This window comes from Apium graveolens, chromosome 11 (genome assembly GCF_009905375.1).
Source record: "Apium graveolens cultivar Ventura chromosome 11, ASM990537v1, whole genome shotgun sequence".
In the NCBI taxonomy this organism is placed as follows: Eukaryota; Viridiplantae; Streptophyta; class Magnoliopsida; order Apiales; family Apiaceae; genus Apium; species Apium graveolens.
In genome coordinates, this window is record NC_133657.1 from 4195266 (window position 1) to 4208575 (window position 13310).

General features: G+C 33.4%; 1 protein-coding gene across 1 annotated transcript; it reads right to left on the minus strand.

The window, feature by feature from the left end:
- Positions 1 to 1227: 1227 nt before the first annotated feature.
- LOC141696647 (putative LRR receptor-like serine/threonine-protein kinase At1g53440) lies at positions 1228 to 13185 on the minus strand. Its single transcript, XM_074500765.1, has 24 exons — positions 13054 to 13185; positions 12619 to 12793; positions 11443 to 11514; positions 10648 to 10716; positions 10480 to 10551; positions 10337 to 10408; positions 8243 to 8314; positions 8103 to 8174; positions 7914 to 7985; positions 7731 to 7802; positions 7572 to 7643; positions 6858 to 6920; positions 6647 to 6712; positions 6463 to 6531; positions 6345 to 6383; positions 6219 to 6268; positions 5741 to 6105; positions 5388 to 5583; positions 5173 to 5310; positions 3721 to 3842; positions 3244 to 3454; positions 2911 to 3148; positions 2304 to 2454; positions 1228 to 1824 (listed from the first exon to the last, which is right to left on the minus strand). Exons 1-24 carry the CDS (start codon positions 13181 to 13183, stop codon positions 1414 to 1416), a joined length of 3069 nt encoding a protein of 1022 aa, XP_074356866.1. The 5' UTR covers positions 13184 to 13185; the 3' UTR covers positions 1228 to 1413.
- Between the last annotated feature and the right edge of the window lie 125 nt (positions 13186 to 13310).

Sequence of the window (13310 nt, forward strand, 5' to 3'; positions counted from 1 at the left end):
TGGCTGACTGATAATTTTTCTTATAAAAAAATGTGATTTTTTTTCCAAAAATTTCTTAAATGTTGATATTTTACAAGGTAGATAGTAATTGGACACTTATATATATATGCGCTCAAAAATTAAAATTAGTCATGTATTAGTAACAATATTTGTTAAAAAAAATTGGGGATTTTTTTGGGGAAGTTAGCACTACTTTACGCCAAATGTCATGTCACGTTATTCGAGAAAAAAAATTGCTAGTGGCCTCTCCCCGGATTTTGATGTGTTATGTATAAATAGCAACGGTCTCCTTTAATAATACGGGATCGAGTGTGTATAAATATGCGCCCTAAATCAAAATTCGACATGTATCATGACACGTCATGTATAAACATTTCTTCGTGAACCAGTTCGGGTTATCTAACATTACTCGTTACTTAATTTGGATCTAAACTCATTATAAATTTTTTCTAATTTATTTTAAAATTTAAAAAATATGTATATATATTAACAAATTATTAAGTATATTTTTTTGAATTATACACTTATAATAAGAGTATTAATTCTATAAATTTCGGAATTAGCGAGAAAAAATAATATGATATATTTTATATTAATTTGGATAGCCATTGATTTTATATATTAAATTACTGAAACTAATACAATAAAAATTCAATTTTGTAAAATAATGGATTATCTGTTCTAGTAAAAATAAAAATACTACCTGTCTATTTTTTAATAGATGTTTTTATCCAATATTGATACCAAAATGTCAAGATTTTATTTTTTGTTCCTTCTGTAAATAACTGCTAGTTCTACAAGCAAACTGTTTCTTATATCATTAACAAAAATTGAATTTTTGAGTTAATATTTTAAAACTCGATAATCGAATATTGTTGATACCGAAATATTTTATTTATTAATCAAGATTTTTCGTTTATTGAGGTGAAAGATATGTTCTCTCTATCATGTTAAGACCGAAAAAACATATTAATTTGACAAGATTATTTGTTACTTGAATATTTGTTTATCGAGATTCTAGTGTATTCTTTTAACAATTCTACCAAGTGAAATGTCTAATCTTATGGTTCTTAAATCCTAGGATTATCTTCCTGATGATGCCTGTAGGCTAAGGCTGCAGCTATATGTACTAGCATTGAGCAATTTTAAGTTACTAAAATTAACAGACATATAACAACATTGGAGCTTTACATGTCTGGTGAACAAAGTAAGAAACATAAATATGACGATAGCAAATGCTGCATTCTATTGAACCTTGTTTCATCAAGTAGATCGTCATTCTCAAATAGGTAACAATTACATAGATACCATACTAGATAAATGAGTACAGAATTCACTTGACACTAGTGAGAAAGAAGCTTTATTATGGGAGCGAGTACACGTGATATATTATTGCAGATAACTTACAGAAAATCAATCAATATTCACATCATACAGATCCGAAAGAAGCTTGCTAGTTGAAGTGTCTTTGTTCTTGATTGATATTGAAGAATCAGCCCAGGGACCGTTCATTGACATGCTCCTTTCTCGACTTTCCTGTGAGAATGTAGAAGACTGTGTTGGGGTGTCATGTGCACGCTGTTCAAAGGCTTTAAACCTCATATCATCTCCTGTCATGGTTCGTTTGATTATCGGAGCTTTAACTTCCGTTTTCCCTTCAAACATGCTCACTATGGTGGACATTAATGGCCTAAGGGTAGGAGATGGATTCGTGCACAACAGTGCCATGTTTAACATCCTTAGCGCCTCTTCCTTGGAGTAATTTGAGCCAAGAACCGGGTCAACAAGATCTAAAAGATTTCCCTGCTCTTCAAGTACATATGCCTGTAAAGAAAAAAACAATAAAATTAATACCAGTTAAAGATTATAGATGCAAAACAACATTTATCGTGATGTTTATATGTCGTCTTAAGAAATTAAAGTGATTTTAATTTTTATCACTTGATAGGACGTAAATTCTTCTAAAAACAGTGAAACTTTATCAGCCTACACGACAAAGTTCATTTTCTAATAATGTTATGAATAAAGCTCAAATTACTCCATCATGTCAATGACCTACTCCAGTTACGATCCTCTACATATAAACAATGAAAGTAGTGTTTTTAATCTGAGGATTATGTTGTTTGACAGCATGGACAGTAAACAACATCAACCAGAAAGTGTGATGTAGCTCACTAGCTCTAGTGAATATCTTGCACATATTTTACACACACTCTGGGAACAGTTTCAACTATTTAAATTAATATCTGATAACAGAGTAAGAAATCAATATTAATTAGCATCCATTAAAGCATGATGCTTACCCAATCAAGCAGATAAACGAACTCCTGTTTTGGTCTGTAATTAGTGTTGCTTTTGCCACTAACAATCTCCAGCGCAACAATCCCAAAGCTGTACACATCTGCTTTGTCCGTCAGGTAACCCCTCATTGCATATTCTGGAGCCATATATCCGCTGAGAATAAAATATCAGAAATCACCATAGCGGCAAGTGTTGGAACATTAGCATTATCTTCAAGGCAACTTAACTCAATAATCATATATGAAGATAAAAATGAATAAATTAGACATTTATGTGTTGCTCCTGCTTATTAAGATAAAACTTAAGGCTTAAATAGTGGTCAGCTTGTGCATTCATCATATCACAAAGATAAAGATATCATATTATATACTTTATACGTGTGAGATAAGTCAAAAATACCTCTCTCTTTAGTTATCTGATAAAGTTCTGTGACATAGTTATCTCAATTACATATATTCAAACTTTAGTATCACATTTGATGATCAGTTATATTACCATGAAGATACATTAAAATTCACTAGTTCTTGACATGGCATAATAGGTTGTTTCTATTAATACTCGAGTGATACATCATGAAATAGTAAAATATTAAGAAAAGAAAATGCTCACATTGTTCCAGCAATTCGTGTGCTGATATGAGTGTTTTCTTCTTCATCAAGCTTAGCTAAGCCGAAGTCTGATATTTTTGCATTAAGATTTTTATCAAGCAACACATTAGTAGCTTTAATGTCCCTGTGTACAATTTTCAACCTTGATTCCTCATGAAGATAAGCTAAGCCTCTTGCTATATGCAAGAAAATCTTCTTTCTGGTCGGCCAATCCAGGTTTAGCTGCTGTTCCTCGTGACCTAAAAAATTGAAGAGCCAATTCAGAGAACAGATAAAAATCACACGTCCGTCATGATGAAGATAAAACAATGTAACCCATCGAAGATGTATATACCAAAAAGTGCTCTAGCAAGACTATTGTTTTCCATGTACTCATATACTAGCAACAACTGGTTTCCTTCGATACAACAGCCAAAAAGCTTCACAAGATTTGGGTGTTGCAAAGCAGATATCATGCCTATCTCATTGATAAATTCACGGTTTCCCTGTTTTGATTTGGAGGATAGCTGCTTAACAGCTATTACTGCATTGTCTGATAGGACGCCCTACAAGAAGACCAATATAAAAGTAAATTTACTTTTGGTATAACAAAACTATTTGAAAAGCCCGAATTTCTAAATTTTTATTTCCCTTTATGCAAGATTATGTTGCAGAGACCTCAATGAGAATATGTGAGAACTGCAAACGAACAAAATTAATCTGCTAGCAACACACTGCTTAAATAAAATTAGAATTGCAACTGTATTCCTGTGGACATTGGACTGGATATTTAAGCAATGTTTTAAAATTTTAGTTTTGAGGAGTTAGTTACCCTGTAAACTGGACCAAATCCACCTTCACCAATCTTATTTGCAGGATCGAAGTTGTTGGTGGCAGCTTTGATATGCCTTAAGCTAAAATAGCCAGTTTGTAGTTCTATAGCTCCTCGGAGTTCTGAAACAAGGATTGATGTCAGAAATGTGTGAAATACCTATTCCTCAATGATTTCTCTTGTATTCCAAGTGCTCCTTTAAATAATATAATAATATCTGCGCTATTTAACCTTGTTAATTGGGATTTGGCTATGTGTGCTTGTTGTGATGTTCAATTGGAGAGGACGCAAACATGGGTTATGCAGCTTACTTGGACAACAAGTAATAAAGGAGCGAGGCATGAAGTTGGACAAGTAGCTGATTATTATATAATTATTAATTTGATCTAAGCAATTTGAATCTCACCTTCAAAACAATCCAGTAATTGAAGTTTAGAGAAAAGAAAAACTACTCATAGTTTATCTCAAAACACAAGTTTTATATCATCCATTGTCTCTCTTAAAAGATTCCATTAGAAGGGTATTTATAGGCTTAGACAATAACCCAAACCCAATAGGATTCCGAGAGAAATTCAATATCAGCTTGAATTAGCCAATATCTGAATCCTTCCAGGAAACAAATTTAAAAACCAAATCCGAATAGAAAAAAGACAAAAACCAAATCCAAATAGGAAAATAAAATCCTAAGTGCTTAGAACAAGAAAAACCCTTTCAAGTGCAAGGTAAAAATTTGCAAGCAAAATTTGAATTAATAATTATATAATAATCAGCTACTTGTCCAACTTCATGTATCGCTCCTTTATTCCTTGTTGTCCAAGTAAGCTGCATAACCCATGTTTGCGTCCTCTCCAATTGAACATCACAACAAGTACACATATCCAAATTCCAATTAACATATTCATTCCTTGATCATCATTTATTTATGTCCTCGCTCTATATTCCAGAGCACTGGAAATGTACACCATTCTGAAGTGATGTTAATTTCTCAACAGATCGGTTCTGCCTAACAAATTAGGGGATCTTATGCCTAATATACTTACTGGCAATACAATATTAGGGGATCTTATGCCTAAATTTGCTTTTACTGTATTTAGTTGTAGCTACTTTTTTTAGTTCTTCTGCAGGTGCTAAAAGTTCATTTTTAGTGTAAAACATTTGAAGCAGCGGGTACAGATCCGTGCTACCTGCATTACACTGCCAATGACATTTGTAAGGTTGAGATGCTGATTAGTGTTATATTTCCGATTTCCGCACATTTTACCGTTAAGGCAAACTTTCAAAAATATAGTGGCACCTAATTATATTTATATACTTTAGTGCAAATCATGTATTATGTAAAAGGATCCATATCTGACCCTATTCAGGGTGAAGATACATTATATAGCATAGAACAAATTAACAACCAATTACCCTTAAGAGTGCTTGTATTGACTTATGTAAAAAATCTCTTACCTTTATCTTCAATGTCTTTTCCTCCTAGGAAACCTTTTCTCCAAAGTATTAACAAAATCAAGGTGACACCCGAAATTGAACCAATCACAATGCCGGCTATGGTTCCAGTAGATAAACCACCGGTGTCAACCTTAAAGTCTACAAGAATAAATGATAACAACTCAGGAGGTGTGGTATGAACATAAATTGAGCACACAAATATAAGAAGTACTAACTTGGTGTCACAGTGATTGCCGATATAAGTGGTCCATATACACCCCTGTCAGGAATTGCATTAGTCCCCTTACCTGCCCAGTACAGATGGATCTCCAAAGTACCATCTTCGACAGTAACACTGGATTCTAAGGTGGTTGGCAATCCAAATCCTTTGGCAGCTTCAGCTATGTTGAAGTTCTTCTGTATAACTTTCCCCTTCATTAAAGAAGGAAACTAAGCTCGGAAAAGTAGCTATAACAACCTTAATTATGAGGTAGAGAGTTTATGACCCAGTTCCCAGCCGTTTTGATTCTCATATATGTATTAATTAAATATCAATAATTGCATCCCATAATATATATAATCTGCTTACTTGGATAGAAACATCAAAAATGCGCCTACCGATGCTGCCAAATGTGCTGTCATCAGAATATTGTATTTCAGCAAAGTGGAGGCGAACTTTATAACTACCTTTTCGCAAACAAAGACCATAATACTTAAGTGAAGTAGGGGCAAGGCGGGCTGTTTCATAAATTTTTCCTCCAGTCACGTTAATGTTCTTTGCAACATAATTAGAATCCTCTTTGCGATACAATCCTGCACTGCCATAAGCCCATTTCTCTGAATGATCTGAATTAGAAGAAAAGGACGATGGACCTCCTCCAACTGAGTCACCTTCATACTCGTTTTTCTGCCATTCTGTTTTTTCTCCTCCGCAATTTATAAACAGTGAATAATCTGCCGATTTGAAATAAACTTTTCTTATATCAGAATATAGAGGTTTCTCTGATTTATAAAGTGCTTCCAGCTTTGACGTCAAAGGTGAAGAGTCAGATTGGTTATGCACTTACATTGAGGTTTTACGGAGCAAGGGAGGTCTTTCTTTAAGCACCAACCAAGTCTACAAAACAAGCTATGAATTAGTTCATGTAATGTGCTAAAAAAAAGTAGTAGATGCCATGTCCATTAGAACTCACGAATTGTTTGCGGAAGATGAATAGCTGGAAACTAAATTCCTGTAACACATAAAAATCAGAAATCTTAGCAACATGGATATTGGAATTAATAGAGGATACAAAGTGGGAAGAATCTTACACACGAGACGACAGACAGCTATATTGAGGCGTGACAGGTGTCTGTGTAAAATTGTTATAAGATGCATCACTGCAGCAGATACAAATTTTGACATTTGTAAATGAAACATAGCACATGTGTTTCTAATTTATTTGCAGATAAATATGTACTCATAAATATATCCAAAGATAGACGAAGAACTAACATATTTTTACTGCTGCTAAATATCCAGTTTGGTACCTCCCCATTCAACGAATTATTATTAAGATACCTACATTCACATAAAGTTCAGTGTCACACTTCTGAGTAGCAAGCAATTTAACTGAAAACACAAAAACTAGCATGTATGTAAAAAATTAACAAGTGCATGTCTTTTTGCTAAATAAAAAGTACAAATGTGAATATTGGCCACATACAAATACTTCACGGGTTTCAGTGAATCTGGAATTCGGCCAGTCAAGTTGTTGAAACTCAGATCTCTGCAAACAAAAAGGTTGTTAAACTCAAACAAATATGGAATTGTTTACAGGATATTAGCCTGTAATGCCAATTTAATAAGATCCAATCATATATACAATATTTTTATGGGAATACTAATTTTCTATTTGATGTGATGTAACCTTCATCCTGTTATCATAATTTAATTTTAGATCTCGTACTCATTTATCGGGTCGGGTTAGAGTTGACCTCTAATTTAAAACTCAAGAACAACCCTACACGAACACGACGTGTAACCCTAAATTGACATCCTTGTCACCTATCGCCTCGAAAGAGACACAGTACTTGAGAGCTAACATCTCATTGCTTGGACCAAGTGCCGTTTGTAAGAATATAGCATCAATTAAACAAACTCCTCAAACTAAAAGGAATTCTCAACTCCTGAAAGTACTCCCATAAGTATCTACTTAATGCTTCATCTTTGTCTAAGCTCCGAATAGATGAATTTCAAAGAATTCTAAATAGTGATACTTATCCTTGTAACTAAAAAATCAGTTCACAAGTGTAGATAGTGCATTGTAATTTCTCAATAACACACTCTGGACCCTGGAGAACTACATACATGGAAATCATCACCGGATATAAAAACACAAAACAATTAAACTCATTCAGATATAATGAGATCAGCTTACAAGATTTTTATTTCACTCGATGCTCCTATGTATTTCGGAATGGCACCACTAATCAAGCAATTTCTCAACACCCTGCACCGTAGAAAGAAACTCGTTAAAATGATATATTAAGGGAACACATTTTCATGGCAACATGAAATTTATTCATGGTTAACTCACAAAGCTTTTAGGGTTGTAATATCTTTCAAGTCAGGGATATTTGAATCAGTTCCACTCAAATCAGATATCCTCCTGCCAACAGAAAGCATAGAAGTAATCGACTATTCTCTAAAGTCCAGCTTAAAATTTATTATAACTGTAATAAAGTAATTAAACATCGCTAAGTACTCTATCTGTTCTCACAGTTCTTCTAGGTATTTCATACGGGAGATGGTCGAAGGAATCGGACCACTCATTCCTGTGCCTTGCAAGTCCCTACAACAAACTTACAAAAGTCAAGTGATCGGTACATGAAAGTATGGTTTTTTATAATTTTACCCAAATATCCAAGTAGAAAAAAAAACTGGAGGATAAAAAACAACCAGCACTCACATTTTCGTGATATTTGTCCAGTTTCCGATGAAATCTGGTATCTTCCCAACTAATGCACTCCCATCTATCCTACTGCAGGCAGTAGATATCTTTCACAGTCTGCTAAGTTTAATGTATTGTACAAACTGAGTATTACTTACAAATCTGTTAGATTCTTCAAATTGCCATATGATTCTGGTATCGTTCCACTAAAATTATTTGACGATAGTAAGCTGTGCAAATTGTTTGCAAAAATTAGGCTCCAATGGAATGAAAAGAAAACAGATACATTTAGAACAATATTGCAATGATAAGAATTTCAAACAAAAACATGCACATTCCCATTTCTTAACCAATCCATAAAAGAGTTTGTAAAAATCTATCTCATCATGATCTATGCAAAAACATAGAATTGAATTTTTTTTGTCAATATTATATTAATACCAGAATTCATGAATAAACACCGAAACTTGCTAGAAGAAACATGTGTGGCGGATGATAAAGTATATATTTATATATATTAAGAGATCTTATCTCATATTTATAATATTTCGTATCTAATTATTGGGTTAGGTTCTATGGAGTCCCCTATTTCATTGGAGTCCTTGGAGTCCATATATATTCTGCAAGTAAAATATAGCTTAAATTGTTGCATAACGTATTATTTTTCGAAAGATACTCAACAAATATCACAATATTATTGAAAATCTTGCAAATTGCATAGATTTTACAAGTAGAACATTGCAAAATATATTATTATACAAAACATGCTTAGTTTGCAGAACATTAATGTTCATGTTGCAGAACATACATATTGTATTTGTAAATATATGAGATTTGCATGATTTTATTGAAGTAATGATATTTATAAAACAAGTTTTGTAAGATAACACGTTTTAGAAGATATTTTATTTGCAGAATATAAATGGACTCCGAGGACTCCAATTAAAAGGTGGACTCCATAGAACTTTACTCTTATTAACCTTTTATGACATGAAGTAAAAAAATTCCGAAGTTGGAAGGAATTTGGGCATATTTGGACTAAAATGAAAAGGAAATCCAAACTTAGTTAACTGCACTCCAATATCTTGGCCCTAACTAGAGTTCAGATATCATTAGGAGATTTTACAACCCATGCCAAGATTAATGAATTGTCTACAATCCAAAACTGGTCCAATATCAAGATTCTAACTGGAATAACCCAGATCAGACCTGAAAGACATACTACGATTTTATATTTATAATCCAATATATTTCGGGAAATTACTTGTATTTCTTGAAAATTATTAAAACCTTTGTTATATTAAATGTTTATATATTTTATAGAATACCACAATAGCATAATATAAAATATATAGATAGTCGTACTTTTTGGGAGAACATAGAGTGGAGCACGTTGAGAGGGTGATTGGAAGGAGTGAAGGGATTCATTTGGATTTCAAAGAAACTTTTAAAATTGTATTATGTGTGCTTTAATTTTTATGCTCATGGTTTGTGTTATTAATATGTGTTTGATTTAATGAAAATCTCATTATCTAAGAGTTGGACAACATTCGAATGTTGGCTTATTGTAATTGTTTAGTCGCATTGGTAACTTTTTTGTGATTGTGAATATGTCATTTAGAGTTTAACACAATTAATGGAGTCACGAACTTTTGATTGCATCTCTAGGAATTATAACGAATCTGGAGAGAATTTATAATTCTAATACATGATATAATAGACATAATTTAAATATTAGATCAGGATATTGATATGTGAATTGTGAAAATGATAATTCTTGGTTCTCAGTAAGATTATAGTTACACTTTGTATTACCATGAGAATGGCGTTCAAGTGAAAGTTCTAGACACTATATTCTACCTTGGGAGAGGATTTTACAAATATTAGAAGGATTATTTTTAGAAAAACAAGAAACACCAAATAGGCATTCATGATATACAACTTAATAAACTTAATTCTTGAATTATTTTCTCTCATATTTATTATATAGTTTTTATTTGTTTATAAGATTAACTAGTTAATAATCACACACACCATCAAATTCTTTCTCCACACTTATAGATCGTAAGAAATAAAAGATTTGAAACTGATAATGATATTGATCTAAAATACATATCGACAAACTGGCGCCGCTGTCGAGGAAGGCAACCATAGGTATTGTCTAAAAATTAAGGGAGCAGTGCACAAGAATAGATTACGATATGAAAACAGATGAAAATGACGGATAAATACATAATCAATAAAAGTCTTACAGTCTCTTCAAGCGACTCAACTTCCCAAGGTTACTAGGAAGAGGCCCTTCAAGTTGATTATTTTCCAACACCCTGAAAAATTTACCTCAGATTTAGTCAAGAAACTAGTTTACTAAGAAGTCCATATCATATTTGATACTCACAATTCTTCAAGTGTATCAATGTCGCCTATTTCTGAGGGAATCAAACCCTGGATACGATTTCCCCCGAGGGACCTGCGGAAAGAAGAGTGCTAATGTACTTGGTGCTTTCTCAATTCATGCAACACAAAGAAGCCTTCAGGATGTAAATAACTCTTAAAAAAATCATACAGATTTGTGATGTGCAGCTGACCAAAAGCTCTAGGAATGCTTCCGCTGATATAGTTACGGGAGAGATCTCTGTAATTAAAATAAACAGAAAAGATCCTGTTAGTTTAATACTATTACCTTAAAGTTAAAGGAATGATCATTTTAACTGAACATTCCTAGCAAGTCAGCATACCATCGTATCTGAATTATGACAAAATCTGAGACAAACAAGAGAGATAATTTGCGCGAGTCTATGACACTGAACCATTCTTTCACGCAGTAGGGATTAGAACCAACCTAATTCCTTTTATACAACACTGTTAGAATAATATAAGATCCTGGAAAGGGCCATTCTCTAACACCTTGAGGTTTTAGAGTAACTGGTTCCTTAACATGGTATCAGAGCTCGGGCTGGCAGAGGACTCAGGTTCGATCCCTGCCACCCCCAATATTTCTCACAATTTATGAGGGACACGAAAGGCAAAGTTATGCCCCAAAGATGGGCGCCCGTGATCCACTCTTCGACCCATAAATGGGCTTTCGAGTGAGGGGGGTGTTAGAATAATATAAGATCCTGGAAAGGGCCATTCTCTAACACCTTGAGGTTTTAGAGTAACTGGTTCCTTAACACTTGTTAAATCAGAGTTGGTAAATGAACACTTCAGCATAGTCATGATTAAAATCGTAAATGTCTGTTCTGGAATTGCCCAAGCAAGGTCATACTAAAAACTTAAGAGAGGAATGATAGCGCATATGACATATATCGCATATTGGCATACAACTTAGGTACACAATCCAAAAGAAAATGATACTTACATCATGAGTAGATGAGTCAGGTTTGCAAATTCAGTAGGTAACTCTCCGGTTAGATTTAAACCCTTCAACTCGCTGCAAATATTTATACAATTAGGTTAAGGCTGAAGAAACACTATAATTTCTGGCAAACCCTAAATGTGCAACAGTGCAAGTAATAGCTAATTTACTTAAATTATTTTTATGTCGCGTCATTGAATAATATTTTGCTGAGAATCTCAAAATTAACTTAAATTACATTTTATATGTCCATATGGCATTTTGCATAATAAGAAATCTGAAACAAGCTCTCACTCCAGAAATTGGCATCTATGGCAACACTTTGTTCATAATGCAAAGTAAACATTCAACAACGTTTTCAACTTGCTACAAGGAAGCAAGTAATTTGTGATAAACAAGCTACCCTTGTTGAGAACATATTTTACAATTAAATACACCCCGTTTATCAAAAAGAAAGGAGCAAACTGAATATTATGTTAAGTACCGGCTTATCTAAAACCTAAGGTGTTAGAGGAAGGTTCAGAATCTTATATGATATTATAACACTCCTCAATCGAAAGCCCATTTAGGTCGAGAAGTGGATTACGGACACCCATCGTTGGGGCAATAATTTGTCTCTGTCCATAATAAATTAAGCGAGTCGAACCTAAGGCCCTATGAGCCATGCCGTGTTAAGTAACTTGCTCATATAAAACCTCAAGGGCCATCCGGATCTTATATTCTAAATTCTAAAATATTAGTCTAAAAAGTAGATGTAATCATTCTAACAAGGGTAGAAATATGAAGCTTCAGTTCACTTTCACAAAAACATGGGGAAAACTTTCTTTATTCTAATTTCTAAGTGAGCCAAACAAAATGACCAACATTCTACATTATATGAAGCAGGAACACAGCTCAGTTTGTATATTAGTAAACATATAAATTATTTCCATTTAATAGATAGTGTTCCAAATTAAAACAAACAACTAGTACTCTAGACATAGTGTAAGCACAACTAAGCCCCAATATCATGTGTTCTATGAGTAGAATTACTCATAGAGCACAATGTGGCGTCTGTTGGTGCAAGGTAATTTTTCAGAATATATATAAATGGCGGGGAATTTTGAATTACTATCTCCTTTCTAATGTTTTAACATATATAATACTGAAAATGTTGAGTAGAATAGAATAGGATCATACATGTATGTAACATGGCACACAGAGTTACTATTGAACGAGCAGTCGCAACTGACGTTGCTATAGATTTTCTCAAGAAAAGACACATTGAAATCTTCAGGTCTGCGGCATGAACTTTGATTGAGAGCCCTCCAATATTTGTTATTTAGCTTTGAGGATATTAGTTGAAGAGTTTGAACTGTCACTCATAAAAAGTTCAGAAAATTATAGTTAAACATTAGTATTACATAAAATAAAAACAGCATGCATCGTACTATCATTATATTCAACATACTGCTCAGTGCCCACTACCATAACTGTGAATTTCGAAACAAAATGAGCCAAGAACAATACAAAGTTAAAGAGGAATCGAACTTGTGATCTATCGTACACTTTAGTACCTTTCAATGTATGATAACTATAATTATGTGTTGACGACTAAACGGGAAGTAGGTGTACCTTCTTGTGCAGGCAATAGTTGAGCATCAGATCTGAAGCAACTGAGAAACATGAAATAGAACACAAGTAGAACAAATATATTGCTTAGAGACCCCGTTGATTCGAGCTTGTATACACTCTGTCTATACATTTTTGTGTTTAAGTTAATATAGAGATGAACAACAACATAGATGAAGAGGATATAAGTGTAGAGTAATCAGGGATATATAAATTTAGACAGGGAACAGAAAGAAAATGAATGGTTGTTGATTTATACA